Here is a 25,817-nt window from a genome sequence, read left to right as displayed (position 1 = left end):
CTGTGCATGTGTGGCACAGGCTAGGGTCCGTTTTAATTGAACCTGGGGTAGAGGTTGGTGCATTTTGGACGGTAACTTGGCTGGCACTCAGGACCCGCCTTCAGGGTGTGAAACGCTGCCTGCCTGTCGGGAGCCCATGCTACTCTTCGCTAAGGCTGAGGTACACGGGGGAGTCAGTCAGGGTCTCTGCCCTCAGATTGGCACCTCCATCCCCTCTTAAGAACAGGAAGGTAGGAAGTCATCAGTGGGCCCGGAAAAAGACGGTGAGGTTTGAGACTATAAAAGCCTCCCTGTTTGATAAATGACTGCTTTGTGGGTTTTGTCTGTGGGAGTGCGCCCCCCAGTGGCCACTCCCCACATTCATACCCTGTATGTGCCCTTCCCTTGAGTCTGGCCGGACCGGACCCTGCAGCTCTCTTAACTGACAAGAAGTGTACTTCCAGGCCCACGCTTTAAGGAAGCCCGAGAGCTTCTGCTTTTCTGATCTGAGAAGACACATACCATGCCCAGGCCCTGTCACCCCAGGGCCACCGTGGGAGGTGGGCGCTCAGGGACACAACTGACTAGGCATATAAACACACCAGGGCTTCCCTGGAGGCTCGGATGGCAAAGAATCCGCCTGCAATGCAGCGGAAACCCAGATTCAATCCCGGGGGGAAGGTGGGGGGGACGGTCTCCTGGGAGAGGGAATGGCAGCCCACTGCAGTGTTCTTGCCTGGAAAATCCCATGGACAGCTGAAAGAGTCGGGCAGGACTGAAGCGACTTACACAAACACATACGTCTATTAAGAACGAAGACCAGGATTGAGATGTGGAGAAGACTTCAGTGTTGAATAAGACACATTTCTCTTCCAGGGAATACAGCCTGGAAGAGAGGTCTGAAACTACAGTTGGGTGAGTGGGACAAGAGAAAGCAGGAGGCGAGGGAGCGTGTGGGCCGTGGGTGTCGGGGACGCAGCCTCGGGCCTGTCAGCCTGCTGATCTTGGGAAGGGCTGACAGTGCTGCTCTTGTGTGTTGTGTGTGTTCTTTACAAGGAAAAGCTGAAACCACCCAGAGTGACTCCGGATTTTAAACTCCAAGTTAAGCCCAGGTTCCTGCCCAGATGGATGACTCTGCCTCTTACTTCCCCGCCCCAGCCGCTCTGCTTCAGGAGGCTGGCTGCCTTCCTGTTTCAGAGAAGCTCCTTAGTGCCCGAGGGCTTGTGCATTTGCTATTCACAGCACAGGGGCTTCTCTGCTCCAGACCTTTGCCTAGGACACAGCCAGGCCTACGGTCCCAGGCCTGCTTGGGCTGACGTTGCTCCGCCCTCCGTGATACCCACGCTGTCTGTCCTCGCCTCTGTCCCCCTCACTAGAGCTTAGCGATAATTAACAGATGTGTCTGCACGCCTGCTTCTCTGTCTGGCCCTTCTGTTCTCCACCCAGCACCTGGAACAAGATTGAGAATCACCAGTGTGCGGCAGCAACAACGCTTCCTGTGGGCTAGACACTGATCTCAGGACAGGCTTTGTTGATTTTCAGGATTTTAAAAAACAAAGCAAAGTGGGTTTTGTTGCCGTTCTTCCTGAAGATTCAGGCTTTTGTTTAGGAGGAGAGAGGGGGTCTGGGCTCTGAGGTTTCAGCAGAGGCTGCTCCCCACCCCACCCCAGCCCCCAGCCAGGGCAAGTGCTCTCAGGGGTCTTACCTCATCTTCCCTGTGCACATTTGGGGGTTAGGGGGTGATGCTGTTGGATTCCTGCAGAAAAATCCTTTGAGAAGGTGTCAACTCTCCTGCATCCCAAGAAGCTGATGCTTGAGTCTTGTCTCGCCCCGCAGGTGTTTGCACGCTCTACAGATGTGTGGTTAGTGTTTGCCTGGGCACTTCAGCATTAGCTGGTATCCTCTTCTGTTTTCTTGTTGTTTTAAGGGTGAGACTGACATTCTTTATGACTCTACATCTGAGCTGAACTGGGTAGTTCTTAGAACACGGTAATTTTGAGAAACTGAAATGAGTTCAGAGAGCTAAAGACAGAGGCAGGAGAGTGGGGAGGCTGGGGAGGCGGGCACGAGTGTGCTGGGCCATGCACGGCAGCTCCAGGCCAAGAGGAGTTTCCTGTAAGGGTGGCCAGACCTCTTGTTTTAAACAGACATGTAACAGGGTCACAGAAAGCTGTTAAGACCTCCCTGTGCTTGAAGGAGATAGAAGTGGATACAGAGATGGAGTTCTGCTGTGGGCGAGGTGAGGGATGACTAGTGGCTGAGCTGGGACTGCAGGGAAATAGACAGGTTTCAGAGAGATCTCGGAGGTGACATTGCTACCACTAATTGATTCACTGGACATTGATTAAATGCCCTCTCTGCAAGGGTGTTGGAGCAGTGAGTACAAAAGGCCTCCTCGCTGCCCTCATGGAATGACTGTTAGGCTTCTGGCTTGAGCTCCTACATGGATGGTAGTGCCATTTGCTGGGAAAAATAATGTGTTTGATGCTACATTGGCCAGGATTACAAGTTCAGTTTTAGTGTTGAGTTAGAGGTCAATAAAGCATCCCTTTGTTAAACTAATCAACTTTTTGGTGAGCACCCAATTAAGGGAAACCTTTTAATGGAGACAGTGACATGTTCCTGAGTCTTAGTTGTTTATGAAATGACAGCTTCACTATAATTGTTCCCCATGAAACAGTGTCATGTCACAAATAGAGTTTGGATCAATTAAAGCTAGTCTTTCCTTAATCTTTACCAAGGAAGAACATAATTATTGGATCTTACAGGTTATGTGGTAAAACTTAGATATACTCTGTGCTGGTTTACCATCTTTATAATCATTTGAAAAGTTTCTTATTTACAGATGTAGCATTTGTAATATGATAGTATATTTGTCATATAATAATTGGCATCTGGGGAAAAATCATTGGTCTTGGAAGTAACACTTCCACCTTCTATTCAGATCTGTGCCCAAATGGAATCATTAATAAAACAAGACTAATGTGTACAAGGGTCTTACTGTCTGTCTCACCAGTACAGCCGTCAGGTAGAAAACATGCCCTGGCTTCCGGAAGGACAGAACTTATTTGGGAGGATTTCTAGAAGCTCAGGGAAGGGCTGAGGTGACAGAGTGCTGAGCCCGAGGCCTGCAGGTGTCTTGGAGGTCAGACCTGGGACGGAGAGGGGACGAGGCCCGGAGGGTGAGGGACGAGGGGCGTTGGCGGGGGCTGGGGGGGCAGAAGGGAATGGACGCCTGAGTGCGTCTTAGCCGAGGCTGGCCCCTGGGAGCACAGGGCCTGTAAGAGGAGTGCTGGGATCTCCTGGTTTGATGTGTTGTCAAGTGACTTGAGCGTCACGTTCCATGGACATCCGTTGCCTCAGTGTGAAATTCAGTGTTTGCGCTGGATGCTTTGTAAGGTCTCTTAATTTTATTAATTGGGAGATATTTAACTATTACAGACGTGATGTAAATGTGGCAGTTTGAACACTCATTTTTATGCTCTCCTTGAAACCTACAAAAATGAACATAAATGAATGAAAACGGCACAGACCTATGAAGGTAAGAATGGGCGTGTGAGGCAACTTTAGTTAAACGATGTTAGTTTAACTAACATTAATTTGGTGGTTGCAAAATAAATGGACAAGTGGTGATGACTTAGGAGACCAGAGAAAGCAGAATCCTGAGCTTGCAGGGGAGGAGAAAGCAACCAGAAAGATTTGCTTATTAGTGTGGAAAACCTTCCTGAGAAGACTCCGGAATTGTTGATAGCAGTTACTATGGAGCTACATTGACGGGGTAGAACTGACAAGAGAGGACATGGTGGAAAGTCTCTGCGTGGAGGTTTTTAGACCACTGGATGCTCTTCCCAGCTGAGCAAACCCAGCATCCTCCCTTCTCACCCTTGCAGGGGACAGGAGATTTCCTGAGAGTCTGAGCGAGAGCAGCTTTGGCTCTGAGACCCAGATGGATGGAGCTTAGGGCTGCAGGGAGGTGCGCACTGAAGATGAGGGAAGTGTCCCTTTAAGTAGAGGTGTGTGTGCTTCACTGCGAGGCTCTCCGTGTTCCCCCTCCTAGGGAATTAGGGAATCCCTATTTAGGGAAATGCCTAGCAGAAGAGAAGAGAAATGCAATGCGGACATTGATGTCTGAGTAGCTTTGGGTGACAAAACCGGGCTGCTGTGTTGTGGTGAATTGTTACACACGGTTGTCAGATTGCACGCATGTGCAGAAGCAGAAAGTCCAGTTAGCATTTTTAGCTTCAGTTTAAAAATTTTAAAAACAAAAAGCAGAGGGTGACCAGGCATGTGAGGAAAACCCACAGTGTAGCAGGAAATCAATTCTCCAAACAAAAAGGGTAAGAGGCATCTGTGGAAGACACACATACTGTTATTAGAAGCTTCCTGCTGTGGGGGTGGGGCACCTAGTGCCATTACCAGCCTCAGAAAGATAAGAACTCTCATCACTTCCATAAAATGTTTTTAAATGCCACAGAGGAGGAACCAGCGTAAGAAAATACTGTTGGTGGTTAAAACATTTGATGGCAGAAATGAAAAAAAAACAGTGGATGTATAGGAAATATAATTAAATCTCCCTGAAAGTAAAACAGAGAGATGAAGGAAGGAGGAGGAATAAGAGAAACTTAGACCCTATTCAGTAGGCCCAGTGTCCAAACAGGAGAACTTCCAGAAAGATAAAGCAGAGAAAATGGGGAACAAGAATAAGGTAGGGTGGGTTGAGACATTGATTTCTTTCCCCCACTTTGTTGGGTTATTTGATATTTTAACATTTCACCTCTATAGTTTTTAAGTAACTTACTTAAATTTTAAAAAGTAATTACATGTAAAGCTTAAAAATAGAGAATTTAGTTTTTGTTAAAGACCAATAAGATAGAAAGTGGGCAAAGAAAAAAGCGCCATTTTGATTTTTTTTAAAGTACATATTTCAGGAAAATTGCTTCAATTACCATAGAGACATTGGAAACGATTTTGTCTTAAAAAACAGCAACTGCACAGCAGTGGCGTAACTCCTGGAATGTGGCTCATGTCAAAGCTGAACCACCATGAGTTTGTAATCAACAATCTTGCCAAAGAGAAGTTTCTCTCTTCGTAAATAGGGCTGATTTTCTATTTGAAAGCACACAGGATTCTTAGTTACCATAAGGGTTTTAAAAGTTTATGTAAAATTCCTAACAATACTTAGTCCATTCAGTTGTTATCTGTTGCCTATTATGTGCCATGCATTATTTTAAATTATTTATTTGTGTGGACCCATTTAATCCTCAGAATAGACCTGTGAGGAGAGGTCCTGTTGCCATGTATGATTCCCATTTCACAGATGAGGATACCAGGGCCTGGTTACCCCGAGCCCAGGGTCTCTCAGCAGAAAAATGGTGTAGCCAGGTTTTAGAGTCCTCAGTCTGTAGTTCTCCTGATTAATTCGCTGCTACTCTGCCTGTTCAGTAGAGCCCTGGGCGTCTCGGCTGACTGGATGGGTGGGCACCCAGACCAGCCCTCAGGGCTGAGTAACTCCGGCCTGGGTGCTCGCCAGGTGGAAGGACGCAGGCGCTTCGTGGTGACAGTTGGAGCACCTTACAGGTCAGCTGTGACTGTTTCCCCCAGCCTGCTCGTGGTTGGTACTGAATGGATGTGGAAATTGTCAGGATGGCAACTGAGGAATTCTGGGAATTAACTTCACTTAAAATTTGTAACAAATACAGTCACCACTGGAGTGACTTGCTAGGAAGAAATACATGTTTTTTGAAATTTTACCGTTTTTAGCCTTATTTGATGCAGTCTGTGGGAAACGTTATAGGGTGATGTTATAGCAGGAACTTAAATTATTCGTCGTTAATCAGGGATGTGCAGCTCACTGCAGTGTCTCCTAAAATTCAGGAAATAAATTGCTTTCTTCAGATACGAATGTTACAAGTTGTTTTTTTTTTTTTTTATTTTTCCTAGTTCAACTTTGTGGGAAAACTTTTGGGGCCACGTGGAAATTCTCTGAAGCGTTTACAAGAAGAAACCTTGACAAAAATGTCCATCCTTGGCAAAGGCTCCATGAGAGACAAGGCAAAGGTAAAGCTTGCTATAAACAGTGGCTGCTGTTTCAGTCAAGGCATATAACGTGCTTTCAGATCGCCCACGGCGTTAATGCGTGTTACATAAAAGCTAGCTAGGATCCCAAGGGAAATTATGGGAAAATGCTGCATAGGGTGATACATTTGTGACACTATTCAGAAAGTTGGGTCACTCAGGCCAATTTCAGAATATGTAGTATCTTAAAGCAAAATCTGTAACTATTACTTTAATTTATGGAGTGAAATAGTAGCACCATGCTTTTGATTCTAGAAGCAATACCTTCTAGAAAGTGCAGTTTTATTGAAATTATCGTGAGGAGATAAGTTACTAACGTCTCAGCATCACTATTTGCTATTTGCATTTTAGACTAGTTTCTTCAGATCTTTTATTCTATGCCTATGTTTCATATTGTTGAGTTTTTAAACTATATGCTTTTATTTGCTCTTTTTGCCCTTCTTTTGTTACCCCATGCATTTTTTATCAAGTTAAAATTGATATAAAATTAAAATAAATGTTTTGTTAATTGCTTCCTAACCTGACACATAGTTGTTCTACTTGGATGTATTCACATGACTGCCTCTTTTCTTAATAAACTAAAATTACTGAATTATTTTTATTGATCACTTTCTTAAATAATTCTGAACGAAATGTTCACATTTCATAATGTGGTATCACTTATGTTGTTCTAGTATTATTTTGTTGTTCTCATTATTAAAAGATTTATATTAGTGAGAATGAAAGCCACTTTCAATGATCACTTTCTGTGAAATGTTGAACAATTATTGTGTCAGACAGAAAGCATATTTAGACAAAATTCAGCCTCCTCACAAAAAAGTCCATCTAAACAATAGCTTTTATAATTAAAAAAAAGCCACCATTTGTTTATTTAAAAGCCACTGTGAGTCAGGTACTCTGTGCACCATCTTACATGTATTATTACTGCATGTTATCCTTGGAAAAATGATGACAGATACATAGTATTTTTCTTATTTTATGTCAGAAAAGTGAGATTCAGAGAACCTAAATCTATTATCCAAGTTTATCAGTGGAATTTATATTACTTTATTAAAACATGGCTACATATCACGGTCATATGAGATTAAAAATAGAGTCCCATGCCGCAGCCTGTTTCAGTGGAACCTCAAAATGAACTTTCAATAGGTGTTTAAGGGATTCTGATGCACACCAGGTCCGGTGAACTGCTCACGAAGCATCACTGTCGACAAATGATGTTCCTCTGATTCCCTGACTCACCTGTTCTGGCAGGAGGAGAACATGGGACCATACATGGGTCAGTTGGTCAGAAATTGTGTGTGTCTTACTGGAAAGTATCCCATCTTTGCTGATGTCTTAATTAAGTTTTCAGGAAGGCCATCTGGTAATGAGGTCCATGATACAACCAGTGAAACCTGTCAACTTTGTGCGGCTTGTTTGTTATTAAGGGCCTTCCTCCTTGAGAAGCAATGTTTTGTACCAGTGATCAGGGAGTCCACAGATGGTTTTACGGGAAGAAGGAAGCAGGGGAGGCAAGGCCTCAGCCATATTGTATGTCCAAAGAGCAAGTGCCTGGCTGGGTATCATCAGAGGGATCCTAAACCATGTCAGCTCGCTAACCACGCCTGGCGGTCCTCCCAGATCTTGTGGCCATTTTAAGGGCTGGTGATTGTTCTCTGCTGCTGGCATGTTAGACAGTCAGCAGTGACAGGAGCCAGGAATCCTTTTTGAGGGCAGTCTGTGTGCTGCAGTCACGTTCATGAGTAGCACTGAGGGGGCTGGGAGTGAGGTGCTTTGACATCTGTTGCAGTGGGTACCTGATCACAGAGGGCATGCTCAGCATCACATGGGACTCCCTGTTATTACACACTCGAGCCTCTTTCCCAGACCGGGTATCACCCCTTCACAAATCCTCTCATTTCTGTGCCCTTGAACACATCAGTCAGTGGGTCAGTATGGGGATTCTTCAAATGCTGATCGTTTACATCCCATCAAGGCACCTAGGAGCTGAGGATGTAGCATAGTCTACTGAGCCCACTGTCAGGGGACCAGGACCAGAAGTACTTTATCTCTTGACCCCATAAACCCCAGTCTCGTTGGTGGCCTTCAGCAGAGCATCATTTGCTCAGAATCGAGTCTGTTTGTCCTCAAACTGTATTGAGTATTTCTCCTTTTAAGTGTACGCTTATTAGAGTAAAAGGTCCCAGATCCTTGTTGGAAAGACTGGGAGTAAATGTTTAGTACAACACATACCAGGAATCCTACAGTTACTGTCCTCATGCAGCCTTCTCCTCTAGATTTAGCTCAGCTCTTTTATTTTCTGCATCCCCGGGGCAGGCAGGGATCCAGTCTTTGGCCAGGAGGTGATAAAGGGTAGCAGAAGGAAAGCATGAGAAGTGTCATCTTCTTTTAAGCAGCTTCCTTGGCTGTTCGAGACAGGTTTTTGCCAGTGTGGAAGGCTCAGTGGGACTTAGTGTTTGTACTCAGAGTTACTCGGATCCTTCCAGATGTTGCCCATCCAGCTCTCAGGGTTTCATGGGCCTCCAGACACTGTCCTTAGTCCCCCATAGGGATGGCCGCAGTCTGCTGGTCATTCAGCTATACATGCCCGAGCTCTGCCTGGTCTCTTGGCTCCAGCAGCCTGTGGCCACAGCAGGAAAACCTTCTGGAATACTTCTGGCTGTTTGGGCCTTGAACCGATCATGTCAAGTCCTGAGTCTGCCGTTTCCATCTTTGAACTCTTCAGAGCAGTAGAAAGAGCCCATTTCACCCCACCCTGCCCACCTCGTCTCCTTCTTGCCCATCATACTGTGCCATGTGGTCCATGGCTTACACCTTCAGAAGCGTCTCCCTGACAGTAACCACAGTGACCGTTTCAGCGACAGATGTGTCCTGTCTGCCAGGTAGTAGTCAGATCCTCACTGCCTAACTTGAGTTTACCCTTTTTACTGATTTTTAGTCTATAGAAGTCCTCCGTTAACAATGTTTATTTCTAAAGAGGTTTCCGTTCCCTAGTATTACAGTGTCATCCTTTTAGATTTTCTTAGTGTTCATCATTTAAGTTCTAATGTGAACATAATTCATTTTCTTCTTGTACTTGCTATATTGATAAGATTGTAGGATTCATTACTGACATGTATCAACGGGTTATATAGCATAATAATCACTAAAATGCTATGGTCTGTTGAGCTTTCAGTTTTTGCCAGACATGCTGAATGTTTGCCCACAGTATCTATGTTATAGGATAATACAATAATTAACACTATCATTATGTTATAATAGTTATCATTACTATATTTATCATTTGAGTGCTTGTTATATGCTAAGCATAATTCTAAAGACTTCTGATGTCTTTTGAAAGGCTCCAACACCTTTATTACTAATAACTCCTAATGACTATTATAATGGCTACTTTATTACTGTAACAACCCTTTGAGCAGTAGGTACTACATTATTATTATTCATTTTAAAATCACCTCTTCAAGATAAAGATAAAATAACCTGACCAGTTGTTGGATTTGGGGTTTAAGTGCAGAACTCTATAATAAAGTCTGTGTTCTTCCCTAAACAGAGCACTGCCTCTCGTCATTAACCCAAGAAGAAACCCAGTAATAACTGCTCACTCTGTGGAGTTGCAGGACAGCTGTGGTTATGGTCAGAAAGCCTCCCTGTTCCAGCTTCAGTTTGTAATAGAAATGAAAATGTTTGCTGGTGAATCAACAGTTATAATCTCATTAAAAGCATTAGCTTGGTGCCATTATTAGAAAAAGATAAGAAATGTTTACTTCAGTAGTTCATGTTTTCAAAGATGAACTACTGGGTATAGAATCCAATTTTTAAGACCTCAACTTCGAAAGGCAGAGTGTCAGATCAAATAATGAAAATATTCTGATTAGGACAAGAAGTAGTCCACCATTGGCATAAAGAATAGTCCTTTTCACACTTGACAAATTTTTTTTTTTTTTTTTTTTTTAACACTTGACAAATTTTGAAGGAAACGCATAGGCAGCTTGTATTTGCTCTCCCTTCACACAATTTTTTTTCTTTTCTTTCATTCTCTGGTCCACTTTCCATAAGTGTGAAGGAAACTAGCATTTCCTGAGTACCTGCCACACACCAGGAGTGTCCTGGGCACTGTTACACCATCTCCTTTGCCAGCCTTTATACAAATTGCCTTTTTAGTCATCTCAGTGGACCTGCGTTCATATACACAGCCACAGCTTCTCAGTCGTGTCTGACTCATGTGACCCCATGGAGAGTAGCCTGCCAGGCTCCTCTGTCCAAGGGATTTCCCAGGCAAGAAAACTGGAGTGTGTTGCCTTTCTCTTCTGCAGGGGATCTTCCCAACCCAGGGATCAAACCTGGGTCTCCTGCACTGCAGGCAGAGTCTTTACTGTGTGAGCACCAGTGGTGGTGGTGGTAGTGGTGATGGTTTAGTCACTAGGTCGTGTCTGACTCTTGTGATCCCCTGGACTGTAGCCTGTCAGGCTCCTCTGTCCGTGGGATTCTCCAGGCAAGAATACTGGAGTGGGTAGCCATTTCCTTTCCAGGGGATCTTCCTGACCCAGGAATCGAACTCCGGTCTCCTGCATTGCAGGCAAATGATTTACCAACTGAGCTATGGAGGGAAGCCCTGACACCAAATTGATTTTGCAAATTAAGTGTTGGGTTACATATAATCTGTTCAGACTCACACCCATGTTGACCAACATGGCTAAAATTCAGGTCTGTCTGGCTCTAGGTCCGCTGCCCTTTTCATGCTCTGTATTTTGATTGCTTTTCTTCATAAGAATTCAAATTAGTTAACTAACAAAAGTTAAAGCCTTAAATCCAGGGTGTGTGTGCCTCTTTGGCCTCTTGGCTAATTCCAGGACCCACAGGTGCTGTTGGCAGGAATCCCTGGGCTCCGTCTCTTACAGGGTAGGTTTTTTGGAGCGGCTTGCAGGGATTTCTGCCTTTTGGAAATCTCTCCGGTTTGTAGGTTCCTACTAATCTTTGTCTGATCTTAATGTTGAGAACAACGACAGAATAGTAATTGTTGCTCTCATGAAGGCTTGTTGAAAAAGCTAATGGAGCAAAGTTAGTGGTCCCTTTATGATCTGAGTCCCCCCCGCCTCCTGTTTTCTTCCTGAATTTCATTATATCAACCAAATTTTTTTTTAATGTTTCTCATAATTAAATAAAATCATATAAAAATTTTCATTTATTTTATTCACTGTTTTCTTCTCAGATAGAGTGTAGGCCCTGGCATTTGGAAATATTTTTTGAATGAATATATGAATGAGCAAATGAACATAAAAATAATATTTACCTACTCATTCAGAAATATTCATTGAGCATCTACTATTTACCAAGCGCTTTTCTAGACACAGAAGCATGCAGTAAAACAAGACAACCATGGGTTCTGCTCCATGGCAACCACTTTAAGTGAGAGATTAGAAAATGGACCACCAGTAAAGTATTTTAGATAGATAGATAGATACACACAGTGTAACCAGCACAGACGCGGGCCTGGTTGGGCGGCCCGTTTGAGGAGCACAGAGGAGTTCTCTGCGTGCCTTGGGGGTGAGCCAGCAAGGCTGGGGGTGTGAAGAGAGTCAGGAGGAGCATAGAGGAGTTCTCTGCAGAGCCTGGGGTGGGGGTGAGCCAGCAAGGCTGGGTGGGTGAAGAGAGTCAGCCGGCATGCATGGCCTTGGCTAGATGGCAGGAGGACTCCAGGGCCAGAGGCAGGGCTGGAGGCTTCCTCCCATGCAGCAGGAAGCCTGTGGAGTCTTCATAAAGACCCTGAGAATGACAGAATCGTGTATATGTTTCAAATGTACTTTCTTGGGTGTTGTTTGCTGCTGAGTGAATCTTGAGGACCACCATGTGCTAAATAAACTTGGTAGTTTTTATTTTCTTTTTCTTTTCTTACAATGACACCCTTTTAAACATGGATTTTCTTTCTTCAGGAAGAAGAGTTGAGGAAAAGTGGAGAAGCAAAGTACTTCCATCTCAATGATGATCTCCACGTTCTCATTGAAGTTTTTGCACCCCCAGCAGAAGCCTATGCCCGGATGGGACATGCTCTGGAAGAAATCAAAAAGTTCCTCATTCCAGTTAGTACAGTGTTTCTTGATAATTAATTGGTACTTGAAAGTCCTCCCTTTGTTTTAATTCTGGATAATTCTAATCAGTAATTGTTATTTGCATAGCACTTGATCTGCTAAAGTGTCCCTGTGAACTACTTGGCATCTTTCCTTCTTTTTCTGTGAGGCCAGGGATTTTGAAAGAGATGAGGCAATACAGCTCAGGTGACCCATCAAGAAAGGTGAAGAGCAGTCAGTAGTTTGTGTTTTGGGTTGCAAGTCCTAAGCCTTTTTGTGACGCTGAAGTCACCTCACAGGTTCGTTGCTATGCAGCAGGAGCTCGGTGGTGCCGGCCACGAGCCAGGCGCTGTGCTTGGAGCTGGCGTGTGGACTGAGCGCGGCCCCAGCCTCGCGGCTGTGTGGTTTAGGGACGGATGGATGCAGATGATTTCTGTGTAGCATGACTAGGGTGACGGACAAGAGCAGACGAGCACAGAGAGGAAGGGTGCTGTGCGGACATTTATGTTTTCTTAACAGTTAGTGGTCGCATTAATCCTTTTCAGACACCTTGACGTTGCTGAGAATATGATAATTTAAAGATAATATATCCCTATTTCCACTACAACAGTTAGTGTAGGCCTTCTGTACAATTTGCGTGTTCTAGATTTAAAAAACAAAAACTTGGACCTGTCTAGGTTTTAAAAAAACAGAAATTGAACCTCTTCAGACAGTTTACTATAGAGAAACTGTCGCCTCCACTAACAGCTGTCTGGGGTCAGATCGTGCTCAATAAATGCAGTAGATTGACTTGCATACTGCAGCCTGTGTCATGATTACATTATCTGTGAGGAAACTGTCATATTTGTAGGGAAAGCATGTTATAAATCATGACTGCCTTGGAAAAACCAGGGCATAAGATTGGATTAAGTATTTTAATTTGGGAACTTAGTATAGTTAACTTTTTATTGGTTCCATCAAGCCAGTTAAGATGATCCTATATTCATTTAGTTTAAAAACAAAGTTTTTGAGTGCTTTCTATTTGATAGACACGTGTAAACCAATACACGACATAGTCCCTGCCCTTATGGGGCTTCTGTAATGGGAGAGACAGGTTAGAATCAGATATTTACATAAATGACTTTAAAATTGCAACTCTGACAAGAGGAAGGAGAGGTTTACTCCCCTCGTGGTCATTCAGTGTGGACTGGGGAGTGCCGGCTTAGCCAAACTGGAGAGACTCTGTTTCCAGAGGTGGCCGTGGCAGGCCTCCACCCTGTCTCTTTCCACTCTTCCACCAAGACATGGGTTCCAGCTTCTTTCGCCTTGAACCTGAGCAGGCCAGAAGACTCTTGCCTAACCCAAAGTCACAAAGAATTTCTGCTGTGTTTTCTTAACATTTTATGGTATTAACGCTCTGGTTTAAGTCTATGATCTACTCAAAGTTAATTTTTGTTTATGGCACTAGATTTAGCATCTAAATTTATCTTTTTCTAGTAGGTATCCAGTAGTCCCAGCACCATATACTAAAAAGACAATTCTACCCCTGTTGGATTGCCTCAGCACCAGTGTTGGAAATTAACTGCATATAAATGTATGAATTTATTTCAGTATTCTCAGTTCTGTTCCATTGATTAATGTACCTGTCCTTATGCCTGGACCATGCTCTTAATTACTTAAGCCTTAGAGCAGATTTTGAAATCCAGGTTGTGTAAGTTCTGCAACTGTGTTCTTCAAAGTTATTTTGTCTTTTCTGGCTGCTTTGCATTTTTATGTTTCTTTTACATTTAGCTTGTGGCTTTCTACCAAAAAAAAAAAAATATTTCTTAGGGTTTTGACACTATAGAACCTGAAGATCACTTTGGGGATAATTTCCATCTTAACAATATTACATCTTCCTATCCATGAACTTGAAATGTCTCTCTGTTTTTTAAAAAGATACTTAAATTTTTTTCTCAGCAGTATTTTATTATGGTTTTCAGGATCCCAGGCTTGCATTTCTTTTGTTAAATTTGTTTCTAAGTATTATATACTTTTTGATGTTACTGTGAATGGAACTGTTTTTCTAAATTTCATTTTCAGACAGTTCCTAGCGTACAGAAATGGAGTTGATCTTATTTGACCTTGCTGGATGTGTTTGTTAGTTTTAGCGTGTGGATGGCCACAAGGACATACAGAGTCATGTGATCTGTGAATAAAGAAGCTTTACTTCCTTTCCTATCTGATGCCTTTCATTTTTTATTAATTTTATTTTCTTCTTATTGCGCTAACTAGAACTTTTTCAACGCTTTGTTGAATAGACGTGAAGATGGAAATCCTTTTCTTATTTTCAGTCTTTTACCAGTAAGTGTGGTGTTAGCTGTAGGGTCTTTTTTATTGCGACTCTTTATCATGTTGAAGTTCTGTTGCCAGTTGTTAAGAGGTTTCTTGGTTTTGCTTTCATTTTATCACAAACGGGTGTTGGATTGTGCCAGGTGCTTTTTTCTGCCCATTGAGATGATCATGTGGTTCTTCTTCTTTATTCTGTTAATCCTAGTGTGTCGCATAGTTGATTTTCAGATGTCAAGCCAACCCTGCAGTCCAAGGTTAAATCCTACTTGGTTTTAGGATTTAACCAACTTGATATATAGTCCCTTTTATATGTTGCTGGGGTTTGCTTACTAATAGTGTAAGGATTTTTACATCTATAATCATAAGGGATATTGGTTTGTAGTACAGTATTTATAAAGAAATTAACACACACATTTATTATTTTTGGTGCTGTTCATTTCTTTATGCAGATAGAATTGCCATATGATATGATGTTGCTTCTTTTCAGCCTGAAGGACTTCCTTTAGTCTTTTTTGTAACATGGGTCTGCTAGCAAAATTGTTCTTTTTTTCTCAAAATGTCTTTATTTCACCTATATCCTAAAGTTTAGTTTACAAGCACACTTTTTTTATTGCACTTCATTTTACTATGCCTCAGAGATACTATGTTTTTTACAAATTGAAGGTTGTGACAACCCTGTGTCAGGCAAGTCTGTTGGCATCATTTATCCAATAACGTTTATTTACTTCATGTCTCTGTGTCACATTTTGGTAATTCTTACAGTATCTCAAGCTTTTTAAAAAATTAATTTTGTGTTTGTTGTGGTGATCTCTATCAGTGATCTTGATTACTACTATTACTACTGGGACTCACTGAAAGCTCAAATAATGGTTAGCAGTTTTTAGCAATAAAATATTTTTTAATTAAGGTAGGTACTTTTTTTTTTAGACATAATGCTATTGCATGCTAATAGACTATAGTATAATGTTAGACATAACTTTTCTAGGCATTGAGAAGCTAAAAATTTTGTATGACTTGCTTTATTGCAATATTTGCTTTATTGCAGTGGTCTGGAACCAAACCCACAATATCTCTGAATTATACCTGTATATAATTCTTGGTTGGCGGTTAGGTAGTAAAAGACCATTCATCTATTTTATAACCTCCACTATTTTTGATGGGAAGAGTCATTAATTATTTTGTTCTGTACATGATCTGTTGTTTTTCTCTTGCTGCTACTCAGGCTTTCTCTGTCATTTTCAACAATTTGACTTTGGTGTACATGTTTATCTTTCTTGTTCATTAAGCTTTGTGGATATGTCAGTTTATGTCTTTCTTCAGATGTGAGTAGTTTTCACCCATTGTTTCTCTGGATTTTTTCCCACTTACTCTTCCTCCCCTACCCTCTCAACCTCTGGATTCCCATTATGTGTATGTTGGTACATTCGATGGTGCCCCAGAGCTATCTCAGACTCATTTTCCTTCGTCTGCTTTTCTTATTTTTCAGAGTGAACACTTTTAGTTGACTTACCTTCAAGTTCACTGATTCATTCTTGTGCCATCTCAAATCTTTTGATGAACTCCTCTAAGTAACTTTGCATTATAGTTATTTTGGGTTTTTAAAAATCTTTTTTGCTAGTCCAGATTTGAGTCCTCTCTTTGGAAGTTTCTTCCTGCCCTGAGTATGGGTGATATTTTCATTTCTTGGCATGTCTCTCAGGTTATTGGTGAGAACACCCCATTTTAGGTAATATTTTGTGATGAATCTGATTCCGATTCATTATTTCCCAGAGGGTGGTTGTTGTAGGTTTTTTCTTTTCTTTTCTTTAATAATTTAGTTGGACTGAAACTGCAGTCTGTCTCCTTCATGGTCTAAAGTTTTGTTAATTTTTTTATTTCTCAATTTTATTCTTAAGCCTGGCCTTCTAGGAGTTTTCTTTGGGTCAGCATTGCTGAGAGATTGACCAGTGACTTGTCAGAGGTTGTGCTTAACACCTGTGTCTGTAGGGCTTTCATCTTCTGCGGATGGAACTGGCTGTCACTGGGGAGTATAGTCAGGTTCCTGTTTGCCCTGGCTTTTACTTTCTGCCAGGAATCCTTGTATCCCCTTTGCATGGACACACACTATCAGGCAGAGAGCTATCAAAGCTCTCCATGGCTGGTAAATTTGTGGCTAATCTGCCAATCTTTCTGTTGCTTGTGCCACCCCAAACCTGATTATTAGACTTGCTGACTGATCTTCTCTGGTCATTCACTACCAGTTGCTACTAATATTGACAGTGCTGCTGGGCATGAAGCTTTTTCATTCATTCTTTGAAGTTGAGTGAACCTCCTTCTTCTGTTTCTTGTGGTTTACCATCCTAGTGGAATTCACACATCTTCTGGGCTGGGAGGAAGGCAAAATCACCACAGACAAAATCACCACAGGCTCCCACCCTTCTTACCTGAGACTTAGCAGTTTTTCACAAACAGATTTATTGTATTTTCCATTTATTGTATCCCTTCAATAAGTTTCCAGAGTTCTAGAATTGTTTTTAACTATTCAGTCAGCTTTTATTGTTGCCTTTTATGGAAGAGCTTTGATAAACTCCTCAGTTACCCTGCAAGTCCCATGCTCTCTTGTAACCTTTAATTGTTTTTAATAGGTTGTTTTGTACCTCTGTCCATATAAGCATATGCAAAGTTTTGCTTCATTCTTTTTAATGTCTGCATAATATTTTATATGCATGTTCCCGAATTTATTTAATTAGTCTTCAAATAATGAACATTTATTTCTTATAGATTATAATTCAAACACTGATCCCAGGATTAACGTTGAACATAAATATTAGCATATTTTGGCAAACATATCTGAAGAGTACGTTTCTGGCAAAGAACCCACTGTATTTTTAATAAATTACTTTTAATGATTTTATTGAAAAACTTTTTCCGATTCTCCAGGCTAACACATTTAAATAGATTCTAAATTTACTGGCTAGAGAAATCCCATTTACACATATTTAATTAGAATTCTAATCAATTTTCTGCTCTTCACCATTGATGACAGTGTTGGTGTTAGTGCTATAATAGTTTCACTTTTCAGATGGGAAGTTGAGGTGATAATTTAGTAATGACTAGTTTAAAATGTAAAATTGTAAAAATAATTTAGTCTGTAAGCTGCCACCTATGACTTGGTTTCTCTACTGATTTAAAAGCATTATTTCAAAGACCAATAAAATTGTAACTACAGTGTGTATATCAGTAGTGTCTTGTGTGACATCAGAAGAAACAGTTACCTCATGTCTAAAGAAGTTGTCTAAAATTACAGGGCTGCTCATGCAGTTGGTTAAATTCAGGCTAAATCTCAGATGTGGTTGACTTAGATTCCATTTTTTTGTTTGTATTTCCCTCCTAACTACATTGTCTACTTTAAAATTTACTTTCACACAGATGATGTTTAAAATAAGCTTTTAATTCTACTTTTTGTAGCACCATTGTAAATTACCTAACTTTACTCAGAGCAAAGCTTTTGCTTATTTTTTTTATTGTATTTCTGGTGGGGCCTCAGTGATGTTCTTTTCCCCTGAATCTGTTTTTAACCACATAAAATTTTGTGTCCTGCTTTCTAACACTTTTCAATAGGGCTAATATTTAGCATTTACATAGCACATTTTATTTAGAATGTGCTTTACAAATAATTTATTAGTCACACATTTTTAGTAAAATGGCAAGGAACAGGTTGATGGGCTTATTTTAAAGAAGTTGAAATAACTGTAGATTCACATGACTTCTGAGGTCATGATACCCCAGATAAGTTAGAGAATCTGTATTTGCAATAAAATCTAGACTCAGACCTTAGCCTTTCTTGCTAATGGTAATGACTTGAATTTTTCTTCATTTACCTCTCTTCCTCTTACTCTGCAGGTGTTAGCTGGTTATGATATCACCTTCATTTCTGATTGCTGTCCATGTTATTTTTCTTACTTCACAATGCTTTCTCCTACAAGTTGTTTTTTGCACCCTACTTTTAAAAAGTAAGGAAAAGAGCATTTGTTTTTTAGTAACTCAGTCATGTCCAACTCTTTGTGACCCCGTGGACATGCTAGGGTTCCCTGTCCTTCATCATCTCCCAGAACTTGCTCAAACTCATGTCCATTGAGTTGGTGATGCCATCCAACCATCTCATCCTCTGTCGTCCCCTTCTCTTCCTGGCTTCACTCTTTCCCAGCATCAGGGTCTTTTCCAGTGAGTCAGCTCTTCGCATCAGGTGGCCAAAGTATTGGAGCTTCAGCTTCAGCATTTTATATTTTAATTCTAAATAATTCAGGATAGTGTCTCATCTGGGTCTTTTATTCATACTCAAATTTGCTTTGTTTCTTCTGTCATCAAATCCTTCCTTCCTTCTTCAGACTGTAGTCCTTCTCTCTTCCTCTTTGTAGCCAAACAGCTGGGAGAAGCTGGCTCCTTTAGTGTATCTGGGACTTGTTCTCATTCTTTCTTCATTCTACCTGAATGAATTCTAGCTCACTCACTGTTCACCAAAATGATTATGAAGTCAGTGCTGCCTTTGTAGTTAGTGAATCCCGCAGAGTCAGTGCCTCGCTTCTTATTGATGTGACTGCAACTCTGACTTGCTGTGGCTTTTGTGGCCTGGCCACCTGCCTGTCCCTCCTGTGGTCTGTGTGGACCTTCCCCGTCTACATGTGGGTGTTCAGAGCGGGGTCTGCAGCCCTTCCCTCTCCCTGTGACGGTTCCCACACGCCCTGTGGTCTGTGCGGACCTTCCCCTTCTGCATGTGGGTGTTCAGAGCGGGGTCTGCAGCCCTTCCCTCGCCCTGTGACGGTTCCCACACGCCCTGTGGTCTGTGCGGACCTTCCCTGTCTGCATGTGGGTGTTCAGAGCGGGGTCTGCAGCCCTTCCCTCGCCCTGTGACGGTTCCCACATGCCCTGTGGTCTGTGCGGACCTTCCCCGTCTACATGTGGGTGTTCAGAGCAGGGTCTGCAGCCCTTCCCTTGCCCTGTGACGGTTCCCACACGCCCTGCCTGCTGCTGGTCTCTCTACAGGTGGATTCTCATGGGAGGTCCCCATAGCCACCGCAGGCTCAGCTGTTCTTCAGGAGCACTTGGCAAAGAGAAAATGAGCAAGTCGGGAAACCAGGCCCAGGCTTCCTGCTGTCCCTTCCCAGTGGACTTAGGCAGGACTCATTGATTCTCCCAGCAGCACCATGTGACGACACTGGGCTGCTCATTCAAACCAGGGAGGCTCGCCTGAACCTTATGTCCAGGGTTTTTATTGCGGATCAGTCACAAAGGGGTGCAGTGCAGTGCACTGCAGACAGATGCTCAGAGGCCTGACAGATGCTCAGAGGCCAGCACCACAATCCCCCTTTCTGAGCCACAACAAATATTCCCCATTGGTCACGTTCCTGACACAGATTTATCTGGCCAGGTGGTACAGCCTGACCTCAGGCCTCAGGCACATGAAAGCAGTCTTAATAGGCAGAACCCACAACAGATTCAGAGGTTCTCTGCCAGGAGCCTACCATGGGCCAGCCTTGACGACACACCCTACTCCGTAATGTGTGGGGCCTGTGTAACTCTTCCTTGCTCACTTCTGTATCCCTCTCTTTGACTTCTGAGTTTTCCTTTCCTCTATCTGATTGCTATAGAATATCTCAATTTTTATGTACTGTAGACCATTGCAGACTCAACCTGCACAAATTGATTAAATTATTTGTTACTCTTCTTGTCTTCCAGAAACAAAATCAACATTCTTGACTTTGCTCTTATACCCCTGTAATCAATATTTTACCATGTCTAATAACATTAGGCATTATAAATAACTCCATGTCTACCTCTTCCCACCCTTCCTGCCATGTGCCTCCCTACTCCAGGTCATCTTTACCACATCCTGGGATTACTTAACTACTTCCACCTAATGTTTCTGCCTCCAGTGTTTGTTTGTTTTTTTCCCCCTTTTATTATCTTTTTTGAGATATAAATCACACAGCATAAAATCTACTCATATAAAATATATGATTCAGTGGTTTTTAGTATCTTCCGTAGTACTGCAACCATTCACATAATCTAAGTTAGAACATTTGTAGTTTTTGTGGCAAAAAGTAGAGGGCCCACCTTACTTTTTGATGTGGATATTCAGTTGTTGCAGCACCATTTGTTGGAGACTGTTGGAGAATCAATTGACTGTATTTGATATCTTTGCTCTCATTTTTATTTCATTGATCTTTATGTATTATTTAAGTCAGTATCATACTGTCTCGAGTACTATAGCTTTACTGTAATTTTTGAAATTGGAGCATACAGTCCTCCAACTTTGTTCTTCCTTTAGATAGTTCTGGCTAGCCTAGATTGTTTGGATTTCCATGTAAATTTTAGGATCAACTTGTCTATTGCTGCAAGAGGCCAGCTGGAATTTTAATAGGGATTTCCTTGATTCTGTAGATCATTTATGTGTGTATAGGGGGAGTTATTGTCATAAAAACAATGTTAGGTCCTCCTATCCATGAACATGGGATATCCTTCCTTTTACTTAGAGTTTTTAAAATATATTCCAATGTTACTTTGTACTTTTCAGTGTATAGATCTTATGTTTATTTTGTTAATTTACTTCTAAGTATGCTATTCTTTTTGATGCTATTCTAAATGGAATCTTTTTTTTTTATTCTTAAAATGCTCATTGTTAGTATAAAGAAATACAACTGATTTTTGTATATTAATCTTGTATCCTGCAACTATACTAAACTCTTTTATTGGCTCTAATAATGTTTTTATGGATTCTTTGTGATTTTCTGTACATAGGATTATGCCATCTGTAAACAAATTATTTTGTTTCTTCTCTTCCAATCTGAATACCATTAATCAAAAGTGGCAGAAGTATATATCCTGCCTTGTTCCTGGACTTAGGCTGACACTTTCAGTCTTTTACCATTAAATATGGTATCAGCTATGGGTTTTCTTAGTTTGTTGGCTATTTCTATAATGAAAGTATGTTGGATTCGTCTGTCAAATTTTTTCTCGGTGTATTAAAATTACTATGTGATTTTTGTCTTTTATTCTATTATTATGGTATTATGTTAATTGATTTTCACACGGGTTAAACCAAGCTTTCAATCCTGGTATAAGTTCTGCTCAGTTCTTGTGTATATTTCCTTTTTTTATTGTTCATGCTGGTGGATTTGACTTCTTAACACTTTTTCAAGAGCTGTTGCATCTATATTCCTAAGAACACTCTTTTGCAGATTTCTTGTAATGTCTTTGGTTTTGGTATCAGGGCAACAATACTTACTTCATAGAATCAGTAAGGAGATGTCTCCTTCTTTTTAGTTTTTGGAAGTTTGTGAAGGATCACAGTAATTCTTTTTTAATTGTTTGTGGAATTCTCCAGTGAAGCCCTGCAGACATAGGCTTTTTTTTTGCAGGACTTTTTTTTTTTTTTAGTACTAATTTAGTGTTTTTACTTGTTACTAACTGTTCGTATTTTCTGTTTCTTCTCTGTCAGTTTTGATGGTTTGTGTCTTTCTTGGCATTTGTCCGTGTCATCTAAGTTATCTAGCTTGTGGGCACACAGTTGTTCATAGCATTTTCAAAATATAAACCTGAATATGCAGCTCACTTTCTTAAATACTTTTTAGTACCATAATTTCTAGACAGACATTTGATGTTATCTTTAAAATGACTCAAGTCTTTACTTGATTTGGTTTCTGCTTTCCTTTCCACTTAGAAGACCACTCCTCCCCTCTAGACTTCTTGTGGTTTAGCCATATAGCACTTCTTTCAGTTCCCTGGACACACTTTTACTCTGGATTTTAAAATATACTTTTCCCTCTGTCTAGAATACTTTACAGCATCTCTTCTGGTAACTGGTTCACTCATCCATAGATGACATTTCTTATAGAGAATCTACTCTTAACTGTCCATGGCTGAGTTAGATGGCCTTCCTTTTTGATCATATAGACCTGAACTTTCTTTTGATTGTAAAACAGACCGCACTTGTATTTATTGCATGTCTTTCTTGACAGTTATTGAATGGAGTTGGGGATATTATTAAGGAAAGGAGAGAAATCAAGGATAACTCCCAAAGTTTCTGAGTTGAATATTTTGAAAATAATGTAAGAGCAGGTTTTCAAGAATAAGATGATGTATTCAGTTTTGGAAATGCCGAATTTTGCAACTTGAACAATATCCAAATGAATATGTACAAAGAGCGTGCGTGCATGCTGTCCTTAGTTTCAGTAAAGCTGCTGTGTTGCCTCTTTGTCTTCCTCCTTTCTCCTGTCAGACTGAGAGTCCTTGGCTGCAGGAACCATGTGTGCTCCCCTGGGTTTTGTTCGTTGGTACATCATTTATGCTTAGTAACTACAAGTTGATTGAGTTGTAAATAATAACGCCCATATATCAGTTACATGATATTTTAATTTTATTATAAATAATTCACTTGGAAAGTATGCCCAAGAGAAGGAGTTATGACTGACCATAGAAAATTTTAGTTTAGGGGAAAAATACTGTTTGGGTTTTTCCCTTTACAACGATTCATTGTTCATTTCAACAGACTCAAATCTTATTTTATGTATTTTAACTTTTTCATACACTTTTCTATTAAAAATTGTTTATTTCTTGTCCTAAATGCTTTGCTTTCTTCTCTTTTGTGTAGGACTATAATGATGAAATCAGGCAGGCACAGCTTCAGGAATTAACTTATTTGAATGGTGGTTCTGAAAATGCCGATGTCCCAGTGGTTCGAGGGAAACCTACCTTACGTACAAGAGGTGTACCAACCCCAGCAATAACTAGGTAGGTGTGATTAATTGACTTGCCTTGTTGTTGTTAGAATGGGGTGTCATGGCAACAGTTTTCCTGTTTTCTTTATTAACAGGTAAGCAGGTCTACCAGTGTGTTGATACAAAGCCTATGGGAATGCTTTCAGGCAATATGGTATCATATTAAGAGGATTCATTTCGACTGCAGTATTCTTGGGCTTCCCTGGTGGCAGGAGATGATCCCTGGATGGAGGAAATGGCAACCCACTCCAGTGGAAAAAATCTCATGAACCTAGGAAAAATTGGAAAACATAGAAACATTGGAAAATTCCCATGAACATAGGAACCTGGTGGGCCAAAGTCTGTGGGGTCACGAAGAGTCAGACACAACTGAGCGTGCACATTCCTGGGCTTAAATATGACCTGTCCCACTTACTAGCTAATGGATGTAGATAAGTTTATTTAATCACTCTCATGCTATTAATCCCTTAATTCTTTAAAATGTAAGCGATAGCTTTGATGAACAAGTGGACATCGTAGAAGCTTGTGTTTCCTTTTGAGTGCAGATGGTATCAAGCTTGTTCAGTGCCACGTCTCCAGTGGTGAGCAGTGTCAGGTACCAGGTAAATGTCCCCATGCCTGTTCTCTTTTTATTTCATGTAGATGCTCTGTGGTATCTGATACACCGGATCTTGTCCAGGCACACTGAAATTTTATTTTTGTCTCAAACTAATGATTCATGACCCTTTTAAACATGAAAAATGTTTTAATGAATTATAAGTCAGTTGAAGAAAACTGTAGATTGAGATACAACTCTCAAACCTATTTGAGAATTATTTTTAATTTTTGAATTTTTGCCCTTTAGTCACACAGATTTTTTTTTTTTACTTGTGACTATGTGTATTTTTTCAGGTAGTTTTGCATAAAGTAATTTTAAATAGGCTTATTCCATATAACCAAGTGCATTTGGAGGAATAACAAGTCAGTTCCCCTGGGGGGTGTTGCGGATCAGCACCCTGTCAGAGCACTTACAGACAGGTGTTATTGCAGTATAAAATAAGCACAGACCTGGGCATGGCACCAGGTAGGTTTTCTCTATAAAACAGGCTAATAATAATAGGATTGCTGCAGATGATTTAATGAAATAATTTATGTAGCTGTTCAGTAAATGGTAAATTTCTTTCATTTCCATTTCTCCTAATGTTAAATAATTTACTTGAAATCATAAAAAATTACATATTTGCTATATTAGTTTCCTGTGGCTGTTGCAGTGAATTACTACCAATTTGGTGGCTTTAAGCAGTAGAATTTGGTCACAGCTCTGGAGACTAGATGTCTGCAGTCAGCTAAAGGAGGCCACAGCCTGGGTGTTTGACAGCTCTCCCCCTGGAGGTGGTAGCAGGAATCCTTTTCCTGACCCTTCCAGCTTCTGGGCCTGTGGGCTGTCCTTGCCTTGAGGCCATATCTGCTCTCTCTTGTTCTTCCCCTTGACTGGCTCAGCGCCATTGGCCCACCTCATGCAGGGGAGCATGTGCCTATATTTAGAGCCCACCTGGAGTGTCACACCTGCCAAGGCCCATTTTACCCCTTGGATGGAGAACACAGAGCTTGGGCAGGGTCTTCGGTTTAGGGGATGCTCTGTCCCCAAATCAGACCGGTCCTTCTTACTGAAGATAATTTCTAATCTGGTTGTCATGTTTTCAGTTAAGTAGAAAATGTTACCTTATGAACAGGCAGGAAGGCAGAAACTTTCTGTTCGGGGAGTGTAATGTCTAGAGAAACCCTTCCATCCACCCAGATGAAAAATTATTCTTGATGACAACATGTACATTGCTTACTGTTTTAAGCTTTTCCGTTGCCTTGGTGGTTGATATTCTTGGATAGGATTGCTGTTCCGTTCACAGTCAGAGCCCGTGGTTTAGTGTGTGGAGTCATGGCTGGCTGTGCTGACTGAACACCTTCATGAGGGTACTTCTGGACGCTGCTTCCTCCCTCGTGTGAGGTGAGGGCTTCCATGGCACCGCATCTTCCAGACACTCTTGTTAAACAGGATTAAATTCATGTTCCTCTAAGAGGCATACAGTGCCCTTCTGTATTGTTCTTAAGACCTGTCTCCCGACTGGTCTTTATTCATTACATTGCCGTGTTTCCTGTGTTTGGCACCTAGCCCCACCACTGGGTCGAAGTGTGTGCTCCCCACTTCCAGACCTTTGTTCACATTGTTCCTGCGTCTGCAGTCCTCTCTCTGCCTCTCACCTGTTGAAATCCTACTTGTCTGCACACCCCAACTTACTTCAGCACGCACTCACAGTGCGCCCGCTGCTGGCCGAGTGCTTCCTGAGCATATTACAGAGTTTGGCTAGGGTAAGCCTCAGCAGCAGCCCTGTGAGGTGGGTGCTCTTCTGCTCGTCACCGTGTCATGAATGAGGACAGCGGGCAGGGAACCCGGGGGAATGTGGGCACTCTGGTTCCGGAAACCTGCCTCTCCCTCTCTTTGAGCCTCCCCTTCGGTTTTCATTCAGCATCTTGTTTTTTTCTTCCACCCATTCTTCCCTTGCCATTTTTCCATAGAAATTTCATTCTGTCACTTTTGTTATGTTTTAATTAAAGCACAATTAATACAAACTATGATGAGAAATTTGTATTTTTACTA

At 41.5% G+C, this 25,817-nt stretch overlaps 1 protein-coding gene across 2 annotated transcripts in view; it reads left to right on the top strand.

The window, feature by feature from the left end:
* KHDRBS3 (KH RNA binding domain containing, signal transduction associated 3) overlaps positions 1 to 25,817 on the top strand; it is a 157,449-nt gene that overhangs the window by 69,098 nt on the left and 62,534 nt on the right. For both annotated transcript variants that reach the window (XM_061123140.1, XM_061123139.1), the window contains exons 3-5: positions 5,920 to 6,036; positions 11,985 to 12,131; positions 23,059 to 23,198. In XM_061123140.1, the coding sequence (XP_060979123.1) occupies positions 5,920 to 6,036; positions 11,985 to 12,131; positions 23,059 to 23,198 (404 nt within the window). The remainder of the gene's footprint in view (positions 1 to 5,919; positions 6,037 to 11,984; positions 12,132 to 23,058; positions 23,199 to 25,817) is intronic.

The sequence above is a fragment of the Dama dama genome, chromosome 21 (assembly GCF_033118175.1).
Source record: "Dama dama isolate Ldn47 chromosome 21, ASM3311817v1, whole genome shotgun sequence".
Classification (NCBI taxonomy): Eukaryota; Metazoa; Chordata; class Mammalia; order Artiodactyla; family Cervidae; genus Dama; species Dama dama.
The sequence above is the reverse complement of the archived record's forward strand: the minus strand, read 5'-3'. Positions and strand labels throughout refer to the sequence as shown.